Raw genomic sequence first — 25,367 nt, forward strand, 5'->3', positions numbered from 1 at the left:
GGAAGGAAGGAAGGAAGGAAGGAAGGAAGGAAGGAAGGAAGGAAGGAGGGAAGGAAGGAATAGTGATATGAAAGAATACTAGCACCACCCCTACTTGAACTACAAAATATTCCACTCAGTAGAAGCAAAATATATGTTTTTTTTTAAAGCATATACACAGATTTACCAAGAGATTCTGGGTAGGAAATAAATCACTCTGTATTAAATTAAACCTTCAAATGGTAGTTAAGTATATTCTCTGACCACATGGAGTCCAATCAGAAATTAATTAACATAAAGATACCTACAGCCAGGGGATGGTGTACACACCTTTAGTTCTAGCACTTAGGAGGCAGATGCAGGTCAATCTATGAGTTTGAGGCCAGCCTTGTCTTCACAGCAAGCTCTAGAACAGCCAGGGCTATAGAGAGAAACCCTGAACCGAAAAACCAAAAAGAAAGAAACAAACAAACCAAGAGAGATACAATATCTCTAAGTATTTAGATATACAATATCTCTAAGTATTTAGAAACATATCAAAGCACTTCAAAAAGTAATGTACATGCCCCAAAGTAGGAATGTTTATTCCTATTTGTAATGGATTAAATTAACACACCTCAAATTCTTTCTACCATATATATGTATATATTCACTAACGATGAATTATCTCTCAATTTCTGTGTTATGTCAACTTTTCCAAAGCTAGCATTTCTGCTAAAATCAATGCTGCTGCTTTAAAGATAGGTTTAATATCTTACCAAAAATCATGTGCTTTGTGCTAGTGAATGTTTTCTTTTATCTTTTTTAAATTTATTTATTACAGTTTATTCACTTTGTATCCCAGCTGTAGCCCCCTCTCTCATCTCCTCCCAGTCCCACCCTCTTTCCCTGTTCTACTCCTATGGCCCTCCTCCAATCCACTAATGGGGAGGTCCTCCTCCCCTTTCATCTGACCCTATCTATCAGGTCTCAGCAGGACTGTCTGAATTATCTTCTGTGGCTTGGTAAGGTTGGCCCCTCCCACACTTCAGGGGGAGGTTATCAAAGAGCCAGCTACTGAGTTCATGTCAGAGACAGCCCCTATTCCCCTTACTAGGGAAACCACTTGGAAACTGAGCTGCCATGGGCTACATATATGCAGAGGTTCAAGGTTATCTCCATGCATGGTCCTTGGTTAGAGTATCAGTCTCCGAAAAGACCCCTGTGACTAGATTTTTTGGTTCTGTTGCTCTCCTTGTGGAGCTCTTGTCCTCTCCAGGACTTTCATCACCTCCTTCTTCATAAGATTCCCTACACTTGGCCCAAAAATTCCACCCAGCAGGATATCGAAGCAGATCCTAGTGAATGTTTTTATATCCTATTATCTTTACTAATGCCACAGATCATCAGACTCTAAGTCATAGGCAAGGTCCATTCTAACTCAAATATAATTACCAAAACTTTGTTAAAATACTGAGGAGTAGCTGACATTATTTAAGTAAAATACAAATGTCAAGCTTCTATGGTTCAGTAAAAATTGAAGCATGATAAAGTCCACTCTAAGACACTGTTGATTACCTTGCCATTGGTGATATATTTGCAATTGATTTTAAGAAATTTCTCAGTAAATGCTTCTTCTTCCTCAGATGTTGAAGATACAACTCTTGCAGGCCGGATTCCACTAACAGTAGATGAAGGAGGTGCTTCTTTTGGATGGACTACATCGGGAGTCTAAGCAAAGCAAAATCAAATACAAAAATGTTGTCTTAGGAAACTAATGACATACACTGTGAATGACAAACAAATAACATCCCCAGTATGTACTATTTCTTTCCCTCTCACCACAGTAAGATAAATATTGCACTGTCTCACAAATTGTAACAATAAAGATATTATCTTTTTGTTTTGTTTCTGTTTTTTCAAGACAGGGTTTCTCTGTATAGCCGCGGCTGTCCTGGGCTCACTTTGTAGACCAGACTGGTCTCAAACTCACAGAGATCCACCTGCCTCTGCCTCCCCAAGGGCTGGGGTTAAAGGTATGTACCACCATGCTTGGCTGGTATTAACATTTTTAATAAAGATTTTTAAATACAACATAAACCTCCATTTTGAATGCTTAAAGTACAAGGATGCACACATATATGCACCCACATGCATGCACGTGTGTACGCGCACACACACACCCACACACCCACCCACCCACCCACACACCCCTAGAAAGCATTAAAATGTAAGTAGCTTGTATCTCCTCCATGCTCAGCACACCTGTTGCAATGCTGTGAATTAAACCACTGGTTTGGATAACACTAAGGTGGCACCATGAGATGCCACAGCACGGAGGAAGGAAGAGTTGGCCAGTGGTATCTGGTCTACAGCAAGTAAGTAGATGAACTCATCAGGAGTATTTTTCAACTTATTTTTTTCTGTAATTTCAACTGTGTATATACTGTGTCTGTGTTACATATGCAAGTTTGCAGGTATGCCTGTACATGTGTTACTTATACATGTTGAGACCTGAGGCCTGTTCAGCAGTAAATTGTTCTCTATTAATTGTGCTCTTTTCTATCTTATGCACTATTGAAGCATCTCTCAGTCAAACTCAGAGTTTGCCTGTGTTTAGCCAAATTCTGGTACCTGGCCAAACAAGTACGATCAAGCTGAGATGCAGATCTGGGTAGTGATACAGAACCAGTTAAAGAACTGCACTATACACACTTTCCCTTCAAGTCTCCCACCAGATGAGAGGTAAAATGCCCCACCCAAAAAGTAGATGATACAGAACTATCAGGAAGTGCAAGACAGAGCAAAAGCTACCAACAAATTCATTTATAGCAGTTTATTTACTCCAAATTACAGATTTGTTGTCTACCACAAGTATCACTATCTACAATGAGACATTATTCGTGGAACAAATATTTCAAAACATATTGTCAAATATGTTAAAGGTATGCCTCAGTGAGCTGCAGCTTCCTCACAGTCTCAACGCTTACAACTCAGTATCTATAACAACCCAAATATCTCAATGTAATCGTATTATAAAGAACACAGGAAAAAAAAAAAAAGAACACAGGAGTTAGCTTAGCAAATTCTCAGATGTAGCAAGAGGAGACATTTTCTTTCTAAAAGAATCAAAGTTGTTCAGAGGATTGTGACCCCACTATAACTTCCATTAGTGTGAACCATTTTCAAGATGTCCTTATCTCTATGGAAAGCTTGTTTGAACTAAGAGTCTGGCTCTTGATGCAATGGTTTTGAAGCTCAGTAGAGGGCTTTCTGATGTTCTGAATATTGTTTTAACTACGAAAGGTTCTTGAGTAGAAATACAGCTATCTAGCTAGGTCAGCATTGCCCCAAACATGCAACTGTGAAAAGCCAAAGGCCTGTAGTAAGTGCAACCTCTCCATAAAATTTTCCTTTGGCCTAGGCTGTGTGTATGTACCTGTGCTTTAATGAGGGTGTGAGACTGGGAGGAGGGGCATGGGACGATGACTTCAGACATATTCTCTAGTAACATGTATGTAAAACACAGAAGGTCTGAAAAAGAAGAGCTATAGTGGTACAGAAAAAAAATATGTAATTATTTCACCCAACATATGCATGGTACATAAATTTTAAAATAAAATTTTAATAAAATAATTTTAGTAAAATCATTTACCTCTTCTTGTAAGTTAGATTTACTCACACATTAACTCATTTTTATTCTACTTATTACAACCAAGAAGTTGAGAAAGCTTAAAACAAGATGCAGAATGAAGTAAGATGAAAAAAAGTAAGGTGCAATTGAAAGGCATTCATGTTGGCTTTGGATTGACTACACTTTTTTATCATCAGTCTAAAAGAAAAACAGTATATGTTTAATTTTCCTAACATTATAATTACAACACTTTCCCCCTCCTTTCTTCTCTTCAACTTCTATGCTCTTTCTCTTTCAATTTCACGGCCCCTTTTTAATTGTTGCTACATATACTTGTATATATGTATTTACATATATATATATTCCCAAATATGTAACTATAGCCTCTGTCTGTATAAAGGCACACATACAAATATTCAGGAATGTCCATTTGGCACTGAATAATCAATTAGTGTGCTCCTCCCTGGGGAAGCCTATTTCCCACTCTCAAAATTCCTTAGTTGGCTGCAGTTCTTTTTCTAAGGTTGGGCCCTTGCTTTTTAAGTTCTAATTACAGACTGAGACTCCCATCCAGAAGCAAACTGTCACTCAGTAATTTATTCATTTGTGTGGTATTGCAAATGTGGAAATCCCTTCTCTATAAATGGGTTTTCCTAAAACCTAAATACAAAGCCCTACTGTAATGGCCTATCTACTTCATCAGATATAGCCATGTGATTTTATTCAGAGAATATAAGACCAACGTCTGACTGCAGTATAATCTCTTAGAAAAATATACACTAGAGGTTAATGAGATGGCTCAGTAGTTAGGGGCACTACAGAGGAGTCCACATCTATACTGCAGTTTCCAACTCTAATTCCAGGGGACCCAATACCCTCTTCTAACCTCTGCATGCACAGGCACATAGAAAGGGCATATACATACATGCACACAAACACTAAAATACATCAAATAAAAGTAAATACATTTAAAATAAAGAATTAAATATATATTAAAAGTATGACTCCCTAATAAATTTTTGATTTTAAAGAAAGTTGAAAAGGAACACATCAAACTAATATATCATTATCCATGCATCACTGTTCCATAAGAATTCATTAAAATAATTTTATAATAATTGGTTTAGATTTAACATAAAGTGTGTATATTCTGAGATTCAGATTTATGCTTAAAATCATTTAAGTTAAAATTCTAATTTATATTAGTTACTACTCCTTAATCTATGGTCATGTCACCCAGAATGCACCCAATCTCATCAGGTAACACAGATAAATTTATTTTATTTATAATGTATATTTTTAAAATAGGGATTAGTCTCTTTCACACTGAGCATAAAACAAACAAACAAACAAGCAAAAAAAAAAAAGGAGAGGCTTATGACCTAAGAGTGACACAGGGGCGAGCAAACTCTTCAAGCACAGGCGATACTCAGCTTTCAAACTGCTGGGGTGGATCCAGCGTTTTTAATGGTGACTGTCTGCCATTATCTGCAATCAATGCACAAGCCAGTCTTCAACTTCAAGATGCCAAGTGACAATGACAGAAGGAGAGGGATATGTTCTCCTTGGAGTCAAACATTAACAAGCACGTCCACATTTACGAGAAGTTACCCTTACTTCTTTGTGCCTTCTATGTAGAAGTAAACAGTATTTCCCAGATGCCTTTAAACACTGCTAGTACTGCCCCAAACAAAAACTATACTAAAGTCCTTCATTTCTTAAAAGTGATTAAAATATATGATAAAAATTAAAGTTAAGATGATGAACTGTAATTTTCTAGAAATTTTATAATGTTAGTCATTGTGTCTCCCAAAGATACACTGAAGTTTCAACTCCTAGGACCCCAAATGGGGACTTGATATGGCTATGGGCCTTTTTTTGGTTTAATTAGTTTATCAAAGGACATATGGAAGCACAAGAGTTCTTAAACTAGATGGCAGGGAAGCAGGTCATGTGAAAACAAAGTGATACATTTTCAAGCCAAAGAAGTTTAAGCTCTAGCGAACACTAGAGCTTACTGCTTGCTAGATAAGCAGAAGACTGGACCCATTGTGTTTTGAGGAGGTAATGGTTCTGTAAATCACTGCAGGCTTCTGGCTTCCAGAATTGGAAGACAGGAAGTTTCTGTTGCTATAAACACTCAACTTAGAGTCTTTTGTTGGAGAAATACCAGAAAATGAACAGGGGCAATGGTAAAATTTAAGTAATTTAGAAAGAGTACATTAAGAAAGCCACAGGGGCTGCTCTTCCCGAGGACCATATGTCAGATGTCAGCACCTAAACCAGGAGCCTCTCAGCAGCCTGTAATCAGCTCCAGGAGATCTGACGCTCTCTACTGGCCTCCTTGAGCACATGCATAGATATGTAGACATACAGACACATAAATAAGTAATCAAAAAAAGTTCCCCAATAACCTTAATTGTAAGTTCAGAAAGAAAAAAGCAATACTTCTGTTTGACTATACAGTTTAAACCATCCTTCTGAATAATCAGCCAACTATATAATCATTTTTATTTGATTAAACAAAGTTTTGTACTTCACTTTTTACCTCTATGAACTCTGGTTCCTACAAGCTGTGACACATATTTTCTTAAATCCCATGTCATCGCTGCACAGTATGGGTTCTTGTTAGTTCACACAATAGTTACTTAAGGCAACATTCAAGGTGGTGTGATGAGGATGTCTGAGTAAGAATGTCCCCCACAGTCTCATGTGTTTCAGTGCTTAGTCACCAAGGATTAGCACTGTTTGAAAGGAGTAGAAGCATTTAGAAAGACAAATGGGATGTGCATTGAACTTATGACAGGAGTCTACCACAAAAGGCATCTGAAAGACTCTACCTAGCAGTGTTTCAAAGCAGACACTAAGACTCATAACCAAACCCTCGGCAGAGTGCAGGGAATCATATGAAAGAAGGGAAGTTAGTATGATGTGGAAAGGATAGGAGCTCTACAAGGACCAAACATATCTGGGCACAGGGTCTTTTCTGAGACTGACACTCAACCAAGGACCATCTATGGATATAACCTAGAACTTCTGCTCGGATGTGGCCTATGGTAGCTCAGTAACCAAGTAGTTTTCCAAAGTAAGGGGAACACGGACTATTTCTAACAGGATTTCAAGGGCAGGCTGTTTGACCCACCCCCACACCCCCCTGGGGAGGAGCAGTCTGTTAGGCCACAGAGGAGGACTTTGCAGCCAGCCCTGAAGATACCTGATAAAACAGGGTCAGATGAAAGGGGAGGAGGTCCTCCCCTATCAGTGGACTTGGAAAGGGGCAGGGAGGAGACCAGGGAGGGAGTGTGGGGTTGGGGAGGGAATGAGGGAGCGGGATACAGCTGGGACACAGAGTTAACAAAATGTAACTAAAAAGAAAAAAATAAAATAAACCAGAAAAAAAAAAAAAAAGAAAGAAAGGAGTAGAAGGACTGGCAGATGTGGGCTTGTTGGAGAAAGTTTGTCACTGGGAGTAGTCGTTGAGGTTTCAAAAGCACATGACAAGTCTAGTGTTTCTCTCTGCCTCTCAACTACTTCTGTAGTTTTCAACTACTTCTCCAGCACTATGCCTGCCTGCTACCATACTTCTCACCATGATGATAATGATAAGCCTCTGAAACTACCAAGACCTCAATTAAATGCTTTCTTTTACAAGAGTTATAGTAATCGTGGTGTCTCTTCACAGCAATAGAATAGTGACTAAGGCAGGTGGCTATTCCAACACAAGATCTAGACGTAGATTGTCTATTGCCTACTAACTGTGACATTACATAGATTACTCAGTCTCTTCTCTGTGTCTTAATTCTGTTGTTAAAAGCACAAATTCTGTTGTTCTAAGCACTGCAAATTAAATAAAGTCCTGAGGTTCTTGGATGAAAGTGAGAACAGGTGGGATTTAGTATGAGGCAACAGTAACAGCAGCAGCAAAACCCAGTGACTTGTAAGAAGAACTCTGGGTATCCTTGAACACTGCTGCTCCCTTTGCCTTTTCCTCCTTTAGGATTGTTGAGGTTTCTCCTAGGATCCTTTAACATTTTTAAAGCTATTTTGTCCATAGTATACTGCACTTATTCAAATTCTAGCTATCCAAATGTTCTACTACTGCTATCTTTTACACTGACTATACTATGAAGTATTTTACGTTAAGGAAATAACTACCTGTATATTCAATCGTTAGGAGAGTATCATTCAATATTAACCCATCTCCCCACATTATTATTTAATCATTTTCTCTTTGAGTTTCACCATATAGTTTTAACCTTCAATAGCCTTATTATACTGCATACTTACAGTGCAAAAGAGAAACCAAAGGAGCACCAAACAAAAACCTGGTTCTTAAAGAATGTTAAATGTAGAACTCTGTCCTGGTTAATGTTTACTCATAACCTGACACACCTAGCATCACCTGGAAAGAAGGACCTTGAAGTAAAGTCTCTATAAGACTGACCTATAGCCACATTGGTGGGAGACTTAGACTGATGACTAACATGCGAGAACCCAGCCCATGGCTGTCAGCACTATCCCTACAGAGGCAGATTATGAGCTATGGAAGACAGCAAGCTTAGGATAAGGCAAAAAGCAAGCTGGTAAGCTACATTCCTCCAAAGTTCTTGCCTCAATTTTCTGCCTGGAGTGGCTGGCCTGATTTTCCTCAGTAATAGACTATTTCCTGGAAGTGTAAAACAAATAAACCATTCCTCCTCTAACTTGAGTGTTTTATCACAGCAATAGACCAACTCCAAAGAAGAAATGGTAGGAACTGGCAGCTGTTTCCATACCCACTAACAATGCATAAGTGTTAGGTCGCTCCCTGAGTGAAATTATTTACTGAATTGAGTGATCAATTTCCAGTATAAAGCAATAATTAACATAGAATACAGGTCCTGAACCCAAATTGAGTAATCTTAGATGCAAATTCATTAATATCTTCTCTATAATTCTTTCCTCTGTATAACTGACATACTAGTGTATTGGTAACACACACACTGCTATCCCTATTAAAAAAAAAACAACAGTGAGTAACACCAACTAAATCCTGTTACCGAGTAGTAATACAAAGTTACAAACAAGAAACTGAGTGACTCCAGGAGTGTTGACTAAGATTTTACAAAGGTCTGAATAGCATACACCAGTCTTAAGGCCAACAACAGAGGATTTTCATGAACAAAGCTATCCCTAAAGAGGTCAGGAGAAACAGATGTCCAGTCGGGAGAACAGAAAGGCTCTAAGGAAAAGATAGACAGATGAGCCGAAGAAGGGTGGGGCCGCTTCATGTTGACTTTATGTAGAAGGAGTTAGGAAAAGAAAGCTCTCAGTTAGGCCTCATTTCTTCCCTCTCAACTTTCACCAGTGGTCCAGACATACCAGTACCAAGAGAAAAAGGGTCCCAAAGATGTAGTCAAGACACGCAGTAGGCACTGTGGTGCACGTCTGTAACCTAGCACTCTGGAGGTGGTCAGGCAGATCGCTGTGAATTCAAGGCCAGCCTGGTCTACAAAGTGAGTCCAGGACAGTGAAGGCTACACAGGGAAACCCTGTCTCAAAAAACCCAAAACTAAAAACAAAAAAGACAGACATGCACAGTGAACATAATGGACACAAGCAAAGATGCACAGAGCCAGTGTTTCCCTCTTAAATCCGAGGTTAGCAACAAATGTGAATGGACTCTCTTAAGTATTTGGGATTTTGGACATACAGTTAAATTGTAGAGTGCTGGCCTAGAATGCATAAAACCCTGAGCTCAATCTCCAGTAGCCATAAAACCAGGCACAGTGGCACACACCTGCAATACCAGGACTGGGCACAGGGCAGCATGGGAGGGTGGAAACGGGAGAATCAGAAAACACCGTAGTTTCAAGAATAGCTGGGGATTTGTGGGATGTTTTAAACAACAACTGAATAAATAAATATAATCGTACCTAACATAGTAAATTGTAGCTGCTTTCACCCTTCTACTCTATAGTTCCTTATGGTTTTTCATCACATGAATAAAATGGAAGTTTAAATTTTCAAAGATAGTATTTCTATCTGAAGTAAATTACTTAAAAATATAAATGAAAAATTGTACGATAGCAAAGTTGTAAATATAAGAGTTTAGCCTCCTACATAAGGTACTGCAGAAGCTCAACATTCTGGAAGCCAATCAAGGTTCACTGCAAACAGTGACTGACAATTTCTGCAATAAATTGAAACACAGTAGAAATACTAACAGACATTTAATGTGATGCTAGCAAGCACCATATTTAATCATATGTAAAGATTAAAGATAATACTGTCTTCTAAGAATATATATTATTGCAAATATAACAGCATATGAGGCAAAAGTACTTATAATGCAAAAATATAATTACCTGAGATATACAAAAAGATACGCAGCAAAATTATCTTAGTTTGATAATAAATTAAATTTCAGGCAAAAGATAATAAACTACCTTTTATAAAATCACTATTCAAAATAATGTTCTAACTATGGTATGCAGTCTCTTGGGAAGAAGGCAACGACTGTCCAGGTGGAGAACGCTTCCTGAGCTCTTCTGTTTCTTGACTAGCCAGAGGAAAGGATACCTTCTGACCATTTCTGACAACAGTGGAATCACTAGGGTTAAGAGGTCACTCACAGGGCTCTGTTCTTCTCCCATCTTTCACCCACATGGCAAAGTACAGACAACTATTTCAGCACAGGAGGGAACTGCTTGCTTTTTGTTTTGTTCTGTTCTTGGCTTTTTATTTTAAGCTCTCAAGTAAAGCCAGGAGGTAGACAGATGTTGCCTGACAGGAATTCCACAGGTTTCTAGTCGTCAAAGGTGTTGCAATTTATTCTATCTAATTCTACATTAGGGCTAGAAGCCCAATCCAAATCCACCTCCAACTATATTCTCCTTTGTTACTTCTCCTTCTGTATCAAACTTGGCACATCCCTGCCCAAAGTCCAAATGTTCCCCAAGTTACTGCTGTGTTATTCGTCAGCAATACCCACCCCTAGCCTCTGACCCCACTCTTATCCATAAGATACATTCAATGCAGATTGAGCACTCTCAACCTCAGAATCTGAAACGCTCAGAATCCAAAACGCTCTCAACAGCGAGAGCCCAGGCAGCAAGTCCACACCTGACCTTGAGTGACAGGCCGCTCTCAGAGTGTACAGTGTGCATGAAGGGCATAGAACTGTGTATCTACGATTACTTCTAGTCCCAAGGTTTCCATCTCTCTCCCTTTATCCATTCCTTTCTCTTTTCCACCATCTCTTAATATACATGCATGCACATACACCAACAGACACACACGCATGCACCATACATATGCAGATATTCCTAATATCCGAAACACTGTGGTTCGATCATTTCTGGTAAAGGGTACTCAACCTCTCTACATATTTCTATGTGGCTGCACACTAAAATACTGTTTCCATATTTATAAAGACAAGAAGCCCAAAAAACACCCCACTGCTCTCATACAGTAAAAAGTCCTTGGACTGAGGGGAAAATAATCATCAATGTGACAATTTACAATACACACACACACCAGGGTAGGGGGAACTAGAATACCAAACTTAAGAGACAAAAAGTGAAATACTGGAGTGTTGGGTTATACTGTGTAAAGGTGGGTCTCTGTGTATGTAGCTGTTGATATTGGACTGTATATCTGGATCTTGTTATTGTTATTCTTATGGCCCATCACTGGCCTCATATTTTGTAAACATCCTCCTCACTTGCCTACTGGCTGAAAAAAAAAAAAAAAAAAAGAACTGAGCAGGAAAGGGAAAGCAGAAGGTTTCACCAGAATCACACGGCAAGGGACAGATCGACCATAGCAGAGAGGGAGGTAAAGAACCTGCCACATGGCGGGTCATGGCCTAAGATAGTCAGGGATGAAGTTAGATGAGCTCAGCTTAGAGTCTGCCCAGGTAAGACCTAAGCTTTTAAATGTTAATAAGTCTCCATGTCTTTATTTAAGAAGGTCTAGAGCTTAAATAATTGTGAGGCAAATTAATATATAATTTGTGTTTGGTTATCAGTTATATGTGAAACAAATTCTGAATGCAAAGTGGGGTAGAAAATAAAAAAGGTGTCTTCTAAGGTAAATAGAGCAATATCAAACAGCTTCCCAAGACTCTAAGGCACCTAATGAGGAAGATCCTTTAATAAGCAACCAATAAGAATTACAAATGGAAATTGTGGTCAGTTTTAGTTTCTACACAGAAAATTCTTTTTGGACTTAAATTTTTCTTTAATTTTAATTTTTTTCTTCTTCACAATTTATTCATTATATATCCCAATTGAAGCCCCTTCCCTCAATTCCTCCATCCCACCCTCCCTCTCTTTTCCCCTCATCCCCTTCCCCTAGTACAATGAAAGGGGGAGTTCCCCACTATTGCCACCTGCCCATAGTTTGTTAGAGACTTAAATTTTTAAATGCAACTTGATGGTTTTTATTGTTGTTGTTTGTTTTGTTTTGGATACAGGGCTTTTCTGTGTAGACTTTGCTATCCTGGACTCACTTTGTAGACTGGGCTGGTCTTGAACTCACAGAGATGCACCTGCCTCTGCCTCCCTGAGTTCTGCAAGCTTGGCTGCAACTTGATTTCTTAAAACTCATTTATAAATCTAGCTTACATAGAATATTCTTTCCTTATAAATTCTGAATTGACCTACTATATCAATCCTGAGAGGAATAGTTAGGATGACAAATTCTTATTCTTCAAAGTCAGTGCACCAAAAAATAAACTCAATTTAAAGAGTTCCAAGTACTACAATACAGTGGGTACGTGCACCCCCAACACACAAATACAGATTCCAGAAAATATTTAAACAGAACTTGATTTTATCTCATGTTTCTTAAGTATAATCCATAAAAAAATTAGATGTCATAGTTATCAGATGGAAATGATGAATTTCCTAGACCATTACTGACAAAGGTGTATCAATCCAAGGTAAGCACTTTAACAAAATAAAATGAAACAGTCAAGCAGAATGAAAACACCCACAATAGTGACCAGGCACACTGTTATTTGTACAGCAGGAACTGGAAAGGTACTCACCGTGGCTTTATCAAACTCAGCTTCAGATGACGTTGGTGACAGAGGACTTACTGGGCTTAGAGATGGGGAACTCTCAACACTGGAGACATACTCAGGATCAGGAACGTATAAAACCTGGAAGAAAACATCCACACAGCTTCAAAAAATCAAACACTAGTAGCCAAATAATGTTCAAAAAAAAAAAAAAAAGCATTATTAGACAGTGCTGCAATAAAAAGAATTCAGATAAGAGATCAGTATATTATATATCATAGGAAGCATAGAAAATTAAAAAAAACACTTTAAAATTAAGTTAACAAATTAATTTAGAAATAATTATTAAAATAAGATGTTGACATAGTACAGAAATAAAAACTCTCAGTTATTATATTACTATATTACAGTACTAAATTATTGCTCATCTTAAAGGCAACTTGGCAATAATTAGAGAAATTAACTGTACATATTTTCCTTGACCAGATAATTTTACATATAGGATTTATGCTATGGAGTATACATAAAATAGATACATATAAGTACTCACTACAGCAGTGTTATTAACATTAGCAAGAGAGTAGCAACACAAGAAACCTTACTGTGTGGCTACTTACAGAACTGTATCAATACTATGTGTGCATCATTACAGACAAGGAAAGTTGTAAAAGTTGTCTACTTAGATAGAACATTTTCTAAGGGTCACAGACAAGCTCAAAGACCCAAACAAAATCCCCTGATAAGGCTAGGTATTTCTGCAACATTCAATTTGTTAACAACTTGTATCTAGAAAGCAAGTCTAAGTTGGAAGGATAGCTTACTTTTAAAAATACTAGACCTACTTTAAGTGTTTTAAAAAATTCTTTAAGACTGTATTTGAGGAAGCTGGAGGGATGGCTCAGATGTTAAGAGCACTAACTGCTCTTCCAGAGGTCCTGAGTTCAATTCCCAGCAACTACATAGTGGCTCACAACCATCTATAACAAGATCTGGTGCCCTCTTCTGGCCTAGAGGTGTGCATGTAGACAGAACATTGTATTCATAATAAATGAATAAATAAATAAGTCTTAAAAAAGACTATATTTGAAACATAACTAATATGATTTTCAATTGTTATAAGAAGGAAATTAATAAATGTAACACATACTTTTATTTGGCCAACAGAATTTGTTCCAGGAACACAAAAAAAATGTTCTCATATTTTTGACATTGTTAACTATGTAGAAATGGATATATCTTACCTAATAATTTTAAACATCAACACATTTAAATAACAATACCTGTCCAGTCACGACTGCACGGGAGAATAACTTATTTAACTGAACAAGTTCATTGGGTGTGGTATCAAATTTCAGGGCTATGCTATTCAAAGAATCCCTTGATTCAACCTGTTTAAAATGAAAAACAAATTACTTTCATCAGTTAAAACAGAAAAATTAAATTATAAGAATGATTATTCAATATTAATACATCTTGAAAACAGTCTTATACTTGATTCATAAATCATAATTTTTGAGAGAACCCTCAAGAAATATCATATTCTGCAATGACCTCAGCCCACGTTAAAATTCGTGCTTGACTACAGTCCATACTGGCCAACAACCCAAGCAGTTTCCAAATACAAAGCAAGAATTAAAAGCAAGTTCAACTCTACAAAGGCATTAGAAGGACTGAGGTTGAGAGATGGCTCAGGGTCAGGAGCATGGGTTGGGCTGCTCTTGTGGAGAACCTGCACCTGATTCTCAGTCCCAAGTCAGCTCACAACAGCCTGAGACTCTAGCTTCATGGACCTGAAATAACTTGCCTCGTGTGCCCTTATTACACATGTGATAGAAACAGAAAGACGGGTGGATGAGAAGAGCTACAATTCCCAAAGCAGGAAGTGACAGCAGAAAATGCAAGCACCTGGAAGGTGTGGATAGGGAAAAACAAAATCTGTCATGAAACTAGAAAGAACATGTTAGAGAGAATAGAGGGATCTTAAGGAATGGAGGAAAAACAGGGTAAATAGAATGCATATGGCAGGAAGACGGAAGGGGAACTGCAGGAAGGAAAGGAAGTAGCCAGAAGAGGGTAATGGGTTCCTAGAGAAAAGAACCCAATTAGAACAAAGGATATAATGCCCCACAGGTATGAAACTTCCATTATGAAGCTGATTATTTTGCAGGTCACTTGAGAATTTAATAGAAATTGACAATGAACAAAAAAAAAATGTAAAATGGATAATAAAGAACAGCAAAAATGAAACATCACTGGTTTTAGTAAATGGAAAATATTTCAGTAGAAAGGCATACAAAATGATCAAAAATGATAAAGTGTAACATTGTATATGGGTATGAATGTGCATGTGGAGTTTATAGACATGTGTGTATGCATGTGTCTGCACACATGTGTACATGAATTGCAGAGGACAGAGGTCAAGGCCAGTTTTCTTCAACTACTCTTTAGCATATATTCTGAGATGGAATCTTTCACTGACGCTCACGCTCATGGTTTAAACTATACTAGCTGGACACAAGCTCCAGGGATCTGCCTGTCTCCTCCTGTCTCCAGGGATCTACCTTCCGCTGAGACTACAGGCACATAGTGGCTTTTTATACAGGTCCTAGGAATCTGAACTAAAATCCCCATGTTTGCAAGGTCAGTGCTTTACCAACCCAGCCATCTCCCATTCTGTATGTCTAACATTTTTATGGCCCACCTTAATTCCCATTTAAAGTGACTTTATAATTAAAACTGTATTGTGTGTGTGTGTGATCTGATTTTAGCTTATAAGCTACCTAAAATACGACGATTAACTTCATACTACCTGCATATAAGATAGCACTGGGCATATATTTTAAGCTACATAACCTATATTTTTTGAATGGCTTGGCCAAGTTCCTGGCACTCTTGGGTTCAACCAATCCTGCCTTGCCTCAGCCTCCAGAGCACTGGGATTACAATTGCACACATCTCTACCAAGTATGAAGCATAATATTTTAAGGAAAAAAAAAAAAACCTTAAAGAGTAATTGAGATACACAAATTTATCTTAAGAGAAACATGTGGAAATACATACTGCAGCCAATACAAAGTCATGTTATGTAAAGATTTGATAGATTATAGTAAAAATAGATTATAGTAAAAAATAGTGTATAAAACAACAATATCTTACCTAGCTTTGAAATTTATTCTTTTCTTTTATAATTTGGCATGCAGAATAAAAGAAAAAATAAATCTGAAAACAACCTGTTAGATGTTTTATATGACTGCCGGCCAATATGTGAGTTTTTAAAGAATTAATCATAAGAGAAGAAATTTTTTTTCAGGTTTTTAACGGCCTCTCCTTACTCCACAATAAACGGTTATTTTAGTTTTGCTTATTTATTATATACTAAGAATGGCAAATTCCTAAAATCAAAAGCAATAAAAACGTACAGTTCATGATCATGGTATCAAAAACTATATCGTATATACCTTTATAGCATAAAGATATATCTTAAGTCTCAAATCTTATGATTTTTGTGAACATTCAAGAATATACTAAATTGTATTACTTAAATTTTTACTATTTGAACACATTTTCTCACAAACATGCATAATTTAGGGCTGTAATGGCTTTAAAATCCATTTATTTTGATAGTAGTTAATTTAATTCTACATACGTATGTAGTTTCTAACACTTTGAAAATGTTTAATATGGCAAGTATCAATTATATGCATAATATTGAGGAATACAGTTAAAATATGTTAGAAAAATACAAAGTAACGAAATGAATCTGGATTAATACATTTATTTTACAATATGTTTAGCACCATCTAACTCATATTCACATTCAACTAAGTAACTAAAATGGCATCCTCCAAAATTAATTTGTCACTTCAGCTGTCCACAGTAACCAGAAATGAGAAACACCATCACAGATATCTAAGGGTTGTTTCAAGGAAACAAAAACAAAAACAAAACAAAACAAAAAACTGCTTTCACAGCTGTGGAAACTCAGTGCTGAAATTAGCTTGTAAGGGTCCCATCTGTCATCAGCACTAACATTTGCACTGCTGGGAAATCAATTAGGAGCATTCTTAAAAAGGTAAATATTTTCCGAAAGCCTAATCTAATAAAATTATTGCAGCACAGGAATTCTGAGTCTAAATTATCATCAATATTAAATTTAATTTGCCAGAATAACTGTCCTTTGTAGAACACAATAAGGAAAACAAATCATAAAATGCATAGAATTTTAGAATTATTATTAAGGAAAGTTATATGAAAGAAGTCAGATTTTTAAAATGAGGCAATTAACAATACTTGACTCATCAAATAGAAAATGCCTCTAAAAAAACTGTTACAAACAAATTGTTTTTGCCAAAGTAACTTACAGTATATTCAATAGTTCCTTTAGGCTTCTGAAAGGACATCCTTCTCCCATCTTTCTTGTCTAAGGTCTTCTTCTGGCCAGTGTCTAAGGAAAAAAAAAAAAAGCAAAATACTGTTAAATTTTCCCACTAAGAGTAATGCCAACAACTTCAGGAGGCGGTCATAGGCAGACATAAGATGCACTAATTTAGAAAGACATTGGCATTATTGTTGTTAGTTTTATTAACTAATGTCTAGAAAGAATACCATAAATCCAGACAGGAAAAATTCTCTGTAGGTCATAAAGACAGGGTCAATACGGTATAATGCAAAAATGCATAATTTTAGATCAAATGTTAAGTTTTATTTGTTTATCCTCAGCAACAGGGGCTGGAAACTTGGCTCAGTGGTTAAGAGCACTGACTGCTCTGATCTTTTAGAAGCCCTGAGTTCAATTCCCAGAAACTACGTGATGGCTTACAACTACCTATAATGGGATCTGATGGCCTCTTCTGATGTGCAAACATGCAAAGCACTCAGATACATGAAATATATAAACAAAGAGAGGTTTATTATCAGCTACGGTTAACTTCAGGCCTTAGTCTGAAATCTGTTTGTTAATCTTCTCATTTATTCTCCTGTTAGCAAAGATTACATATACTGAAGTAGTAACACACCACCCTATCTAAACATCTTTGATTTTTAACAGGAAATCCTGTGAAGTACTTGCTCCAAGTTTCAGAATAAATAAGAAAGCAAAAGTAGCAAAGTCTTGTGTTTATCCAAAACTAAAACCACCACTCTCCAAGAAAGATTAGTTCTGAAACTAAAACTAGAAAAACGCAGGTTTCCTGGTTCTCCCACTATTTGAACTTAACTGACAGTGTGACTACACTAGAATTTAGTTATTTGTAACCAACAGATCAGTTAGTTTAGCTTAAATAGCAATAAACAGTGTCGAATTCTTCCAAAGCCAATTCCGAAACAGTTAAAGCTGTCCTAATATTTCCTGATAAGCAAGACCAACTGCTATTAACTACAAAATTTTACATCGTCACTTCATCTGGAATACTTTAAGAATTGCTATCATGTTTTCACTCTCTCCCATGCAACTATAACCTCCAAGATAGGTGTTTGCTTCACCCTACAAATTCCCCTCAATACCTAATGAAGGGCCTAGAACATGGCAAGCAACTAAATTGAATGGACACATTCTGACGCAATTTAAACCAGTACTACCCTAATTCTTGTAACTGTTGTAAACTTTCCATAAGGAAAAATGAGATGTGGAGCTCAGCAGGTTCAGGTGCTTGTCTCCAAGCCTGGTCAGCCCATCTCTGGGACATCCCCACACACAGTATAAATGAATGAATAAATAAATAAATAAATATATATATATATATATATATATATATATATATATATATATATATATATGTTGAAAGGTTAGACAAGGAGTTAAGGTGGGTACTTCATAAAGGCACCAGGGCATGTGCATGGACAGAAACAGATGCATCTTTACCTCTGTATCCCAATCATCTCAAGAACTAAAAGAGGGGAGACTATTAAAACTCAAGTATAAACAAACGGGCAAAAGGCAAGGTCAGACAACTCACAAGGCAATGCAAAAAAAAAAAGGCCTTTGAACATACTCAAAGATTTTTAGGTTCACAGACAACTAGTGAAGTGAAAATTTAAATCACAATGAGATAGCACTTACCACATACCAGACTGAGTAAAAATTCAAACGTTTAACTACATATTGTCTGAAGGAAAATTGGCAGTGGCCCATATTTCTGGTGGAGTGGAAAATGCTAAAATTCTTTAAAATAACGCTAATTTTGCCCATCAGTATATTCTTTTATCCTACATATCTGAAACATACAATTGCTTTTCTGGATGAGAAAATACACCATTTTAAATAGAAATTTATTTCTGTTCCTTCCTAAGTAGCCAATAGAGGGAGCCAAAAATACAATGCAAAATAGTCTACAGGTCATTATCTCATATATCTCCCTGTGAATATAAAACAAATTTGATGTCAGAGAGAGACATGACTTCCTTCATCCAAAGGACCAAGGACAGAAATCTGTCTTCCTGGTAGATTAAGTTATAAGCTCTCTTTTTCCTGTACCAGCAATAAGAGATGACTCTCACACATCAGCTCCTCCATCAGCACAAATCCTGGAGGAAGGATGAACATCCTACAAGATTACTCTGCACAAATTGTATGCATGCCCATGAACCAGTTCCCATTTTTGTTCCAGGTTAAATCACTGTGAATGGAATATCAAAGAGTTATTCAATAATTCATGCAGAAAAAGCAAATCTGTTTGAACTGCACACATATGAAGCTATCATTCAGTACCACAGGATTTAAACCATAGCAGTCTCATCAAAATAAGAACCCTAGATAATGAACATACACTAAAAGGTCTATAAATTATAATAGGGTGGTTGATAAAACTAACTGTAAATGTTATAAACATATAAACTGTAAAAATAACAGCAAGTAAATGCCAAGTTATCAAAAGCAAGAATGGCAGAAGAAACAGCTCATGTTATAAAAATCTTACTTAAAATGTTCCACTGAAAAGAAAGATTCTAACAATACCAACTTGCTAATGCTTTGAAATCAGACACACCTTATTAGAAGTAATCTCTCGGGAGACAAGAATGATCTTTCCTTAAGATCCACCCTCCTTTCTAACTAGCCATCTTTCTACATTTATTTACATTAAGAAGAGATTCTAGCAACAATGCTTAATCCAATAATAATGTCTCTGAACGTTCAGGTTAAAATGATTTACAATCTTCAGAATGTATAGATTCTTTATAAATAGGTCAGTTCCACCAAAAAAAAAAAAAAAAGTCTTGTATGTGCTCTTCTGAAATCCAGTTTTAGAACTCTGCTGAGTCAGTTTAACAGCCTACCAGGACCCTCCACCGGACCCTCACTCAGAGCCTGCGGATCAACCACCTCCAGATCTCTTCAGGTTCATCCTCCACAGTTGCCCATTAAGTCTGATCATCTGGGTCTGATGAACCCTCCTTAGCTGTTGTCATTTTTCCATCTTCCTACTTCCACTCGACCCTGGTTATGAACTTCCAGTTATCCCCTGCTATAGCTAAGAAGGTTAGAATCTCTTACCTACTGCAAAATCTGCTTCTATGTTCCCTAAAATTACACAATGTCCTATAAAGTTTCAAACCACTTTTGAACAAATATCCTTAATTTTTTCCTTTAACTTTAGCTGTCTTATTTACTGAATCCAGTATTTGTGACTGTGTATTATGTCAGTTCCCACTGCCAAATATAAACTGAAAATACTCAAAAAAATTTACAAAATCAGAAGCCAAATTTCTCAATATAATTTTAAAAAATAACAAATTCACCACACTTAAAATACTTATAAGTCTTAAGTCACACTTAAAATACTTATAACTCATATTTTCACAATAGCTATCATACTGGACATTACAAATACCGCAAAACCTTTCCACGTTAGAAAATCTAGAGGTTTCATTTTATAATCTCTAACTTAAGATCTAAACACCCCTAACCCGCCTTCTATCAAGAGATCCCGAGACAGTACACACCTGGATTGTTTTGTCCCTATATAAAGCTGTTACACCATCACCACTGACTACATTTAAGTGTTTGCAAACAGACCTTTGGAAGGGCTGGAGGTGGGATGCTTTAGGTAAAACACACACTTCTGGGGCAAGTGTGAGCACCTGAGTTTTTATCTCCAGCAGCCATGTAAAGGCATGGCAAGTGTGGCAGACACTTGAAATCTCACGCTGTTGGAAGTGGACAGGAGATCCTCAAAGCACGGTGGCTAACCAGAGTAGCTTAGGGAGTCTCTGCTTCAAGTAAATAAAGTGGAGAGTACTGAAGAAGACACTCAACATCAACTCTGGGCCTCCACACATACTGGCACAAAAACTTAGTCTACACAAACAAACATGTATGCACATAGGCACACATACCACACATAAATACACATGCAACAACACCAACAACAAAAACCCAGAGCTTTAAAACTGAAGTCTTTTACGACAATGATGGTTCTTTTTCAGTGGTTGTTTTTGTAGAGTTTATTTTTACGCAATCAGGTTGATCTTTGTCTTAGGGATATTGATTTATATCTGATCACATTTTGCTTTTTTACATAATTGCTGGTAAACAAAACCAAACATTTACTCTCTAACATTAGTGCCTTTTCTTAAGCCACATTCCCTCTTTTTACAGTGGTAAACACTGTGGGGAATCTCTTAACGATAGGTCTGCTGGTGCCTACACAAAAGGCCCTTTATGGAGGGCCCTCTCCCTTGTCTTACCTGTCACCCTGCTTCAGTTACCTGATGCCAAACACAGTCTGAAAATAGTAAATGAAGTAATGCAAAATATATAATGGGCTCTATCACAGAATTTATTTCAGTGACCTTGTGGTTCAAATGCAAGGCAACAAAATATAACTTTTGTTTCTCAAAGTAAGCATCCTGACAGCTATATGAACCGTTTTAATTCAGCTTTCTATATTTCCCAAGGACAAATATAAAATTCAATAAACACTTTAGCAAACTGAGAGAAAAGCTAAATTACCCAAGTTAAACAAACAAACAAACAAACAAACGCTAGCTAAAACACAATTTTTGAAAGAGAAGTATTAAGGATGAAGTAATTCAAAAGCTCTGGGTTAATACCCATCCTCCTTTCCTGGGTTATTTTTTTCATCAGCTCTAGACATACGCATAACACACAAATGGCTTGATGCCCAGTTCAACAGTTTGCAGCTGAAGTCTATGGATGTATTAAAGACAGCAATGTTCCCCTTTCAAGGATGAAAGAACTGCTCCCTCTTGAGGTCAGAACTTACAAACATAACAGCGATTTACATTAATGGTTCCAGTACTACTCCCGCTTTTGCTGTCCTCTACTATTACCTTCCACTCAGAGGGAAGGGAACGATTAAGACAAGGGAACCCTGCTTCAGTGTCCTCTCACCGGACAGTCAACAGGGGAATAATGAAGTGGGATAAGGCAGGTATCTGTGAGAAGCAAGCCACACCCCTCTTCCACCCCAAATCCAACTCACAGGAACTAGACACAGTGAGAAGAGAGGTGTAGTTTAAAGTAAACATCCAGCTCAACTATCTGTTTTGAATTCAGGGCCTGATATACATTAATCAAGCGCTACACTTCTAGACTTTGAGATTGAGATTTTTACATTAGGTACTAAAAGTTAAGAGGAAAGAAATTCTTTTTAATTCTTTATTAATCACACTTTATTCACTTTGTATCCCCCCTGTGGTTTCTTCCCCTCCTCCCGTCCCAAACCCTCCCTTCCTACACCCTCTGCATGCATGCCCCTCCCCAAGTCCACTGATAGGGGAGGTCTTCTTTTCCTTCCTTCTGATCCTAGTCAATTAGGTCTCATCAGGAGTGGCTGCATTGTCTTCTTCTGTGGCCTAGTAATGCTGCTTCCCCCTCAGGGGGAGATAATTAAAGAGCAGGCCAATCAGTGCATGTCAGAGACAGTCCCTGTTCCTATTACAATGGAACCCACTTGGATACTGAACTGCCATGGGCTACATCTGTGCAGGGGTGTTAGGTTATCTCCATACATGGTCCTTGGTTGGAGTATCAGTCTCAGAAAAGACCCCTGTGCTCAGATTTTTTGGTTTTGTTGCTCTCCTTGTGGAGTTCCTGCCTTCTCCACATCTTACTGTCTCCCACTTCTTTCCTAAGATTCCCTGCACTCTGCCGAAAGGTTGCCCATAAGTCTCAGCATCTGCATTGATAGTCTGCAGGGCAGAGCCTTTCAGAGGTCCTCTGTGTCAGGCTCCTGACTTGTTCCCTCTTTTCTCCTTCTTTGAAGTCCATCCTCTTTGCCTTTCTGGATAGGAATTGAGCATTTTAGCAAGAGTCCTCCCTCTTGATTAGTTTTTTTAGAAAAGAAAATTTAAAGGCTCTATTTAAAGGATCCTGTCACCTACTGGGAAGACAGAATTGATATAACAGAGTTTTGAAAAAGTTGATGCTTATATTAAAGTAATTAAAAAATTTAAACTTGTCTAATCCATTGATCTGTACTTACTTGCTTCAAATATAATTCTGTAAATATTTTTAACAGTGGACAAAAACAATGTTTAAGGTGGGTGCACGTTTTACACTCAGACCACAGGTAGGATTATACTGTTTCCTCTGTAATTTTTACTGAGAACAATAATGTTGATATCATCCTTACTGTGCCTCAACTGTGTCTCAATTGCCATTTTCCCAAGGAGATTTAACCCAAAAGTCAGCAAACACTGAAAACTGACAAAGGAGAAGGCAGCTGCCCTGAGAGGAGTCAGAGCAGCAGAAACTCTGGCTTGTTTGTAGAAAGTGTCAAATCAGAATGCATGGCCTGTTTTTTTTCTGGTCTTTCATGAAACCATCAATGGCAAAACCACTCCAGCATTATAAAACCACGAAATGGTAAGAAGCAAGATCTCCAGCAACAAATGGGGCTCCAGACTACAGACAACCTGTAAGGATGTTAGTGTCTGTAACAGGAACCACTGCCGAAGGACTCAGGTATGTTCCAAGGTAGAAGACTGGCTTGTGGAAACACAAAATATAACAAGCCAACCAACCAACCAACCAACCCATCTAAAGGACAGCAGGACCTAAAGGACAAGAACAACTCTACCTAGCCCAAAACCAGCTGCAGGATCTAAAGAAAATTCTCATTTTCGAGACTCCTCAGAACTCTCATGTGGTTTGTTTTATACGAATGCATGCATGCTGCCCCTTTAAAGCATTAAAACTTAAGGAGTTACCCCCACTTTAAGTATGCTGCTCAGATTCTTTACTTCCGCTGTGTCCTCAGCAATCACTGACTATTAGGGCACAAGAGTTATCAAAGTTTTGTTTAGAACTTGTATTGTCTTCAGAACTCGGCATCATAACCGAGACATGTTTTTAACTGCTACATGCTTTACCGCCCATCATTTTCACCAGCTTTGCTCCAAAGAGACAACTCTAGGGCTGAGAACCAAGAGATCATTTAATCCACCCTCATTCACAGACAAGGAAATATAGGCCCAGAGGGATCTGGTAACTTAAGTTCTTTGAGAAGTTAAAGCTAGGACTAACCATCCCCACTTGCTGTGAGCACACCACTAAGATATCTCAAGGCCTCTCCGAACTGTGAGATTGGGGGGCGGCGTAGAAAAACGTTAGAAAGAGTGTACAATGAACCCAGAAGCAGTGTCAACAGAAGAACATCTGTACAGCTCCTGGAGCTGTAAATCGGAAGAAAAATATCAGGCCTAGTGGTGTGTGTGCTCAATGTATGTTCATGACCGAAAGCTCTGCAGGCGTTTGTGCGTATCTGCTACATATTAATTATATTTCTTTCTACTTGGGTAACTCCACATATTATGCAATCACCGGGCCAGAGGTCGATCAATAGCGACTGTCTTCAAGTAGGAAACTGAATTTCATTCATTTAAAAAATTCTTTACCTAAACATTTTCAAGTATTATTCTTCATTCCCGGTCTCTACTTAACAGAGTTGTAATCTGGCCAAAAACTTTGCAAAATTACTCTCCCCCCCCCCCTTAATTTTTTTGTAATTTCAAAAACAGGGAAGCAGAAGTTCCAATAAAGAAAAATTGTGCAAAGTAAGGAAAGGTATATTTAAAGGAACATGCTGAAACTAGATTTTAAAAGTCCAGTTTCTTCAAAGCGTTAAGTTACATACCCACACACAGTGATGAGTGCTCATTACTTCAGTGCTTCAAGATAAATAGTGCTGTGGGCTTGTGGATAAACTTTATGTATTTTGTGATTTGTTTTCTGTACTTTTAAGGATGAAATGCTCAGAAATACACTCTTAAAGCGTCCACAAGCATTTTGGAGACAGGCTGCCAAAAAAATATGACTGATCCACGGGAAGCCAGTAACACTGGAAAACCTACCGTATGCATCACACCAAAACGCATATTCAGCACTTCTCCCTTCTCAGTAAGGGAGCAGTAGTATCATGCCAAGTTAGGTTCTGAAAGAGTAGCCTAAAGCTGCCGTGGTGGAGGAGAAGGAGCACAAGTTCGACAAACAAGTCGGCAAAGTTTCCACGTTCCGCCTCGGTGCAAACTCACATAGGTTCCCAGAGGAGCGAGGCGCTTCCGATTGCCCAGTGCCATTTGTTTTTAAAGTTAGGACCGGAGTCCCCGCAGCTGGCTCGCACCACGCAAAACGAGCGAGCAGAGCGAGGGCTGCGCGGACGGGGCATTCTGGAAGTCTACCTCCGCGCACGTCACAACTGGCGGAGGGGCAGAGAGGACGGGGCGGCCCCGCACGGAGCCGGGACGGGGGGCGGCCCCGGCCCGGGCGGCGGCAGCGGGCGCCACGCGGCTGCTCGCCCGGGCCCGCAC

General features: G+C 38.0%; 1 protein-coding gene across 7 annotated transcripts in view; it reads right to left on the bottom strand.

The window, feature by feature from the left end:
- Positions 1-25,367, bottom strand: part of Oxr1 (oxidation resistance 1) — a 432,963-nt gene that overhangs the window by 43,367 nt on the left and 364,229 nt on the right. For 6 of the 7 annotated variants that reach the window (XM_055626276.1, XM_055626277.1, XM_055626278.1 and 3 more), the window contains 4 exons: positions 16,961-17,043; positions 13,880-13,987; positions 12,627-12,740; positions 1,537-1,689 (listed from right to left, as the gene is read on the bottom strand). In XM_055626276.1, the coding sequence (XP_055482251.1) occupies positions 1,537-1,689; positions 12,627-12,740; positions 13,880-13,987; positions 16,961-17,043 (458 nt within the window). Of the gene's footprint in view, positions 1-1,536; positions 1,690-12,626; positions 12,741-13,879; positions 13,988-16,960; positions 17,044-24,911; positions 24,930-25,367 lie in introns of those variants that run through there. The other variant, XM_055626279.1, reaches the window with a different exon arrangement.

The sequence above is a fragment of the Psammomys obesus genome, unplaced genomic scaffold (genome assembly GCF_907164565.1).
Source record: "Psammomys obesus unplaced genomic scaffold, mPsaObe1.curated_primary_1811, whole genome shotgun sequence".
Lineage (NCBI taxonomy): Eukaryota > Metazoa > Chordata > Mammalia > Rodentia > Muridae > Psammomys > Psammomys obesus.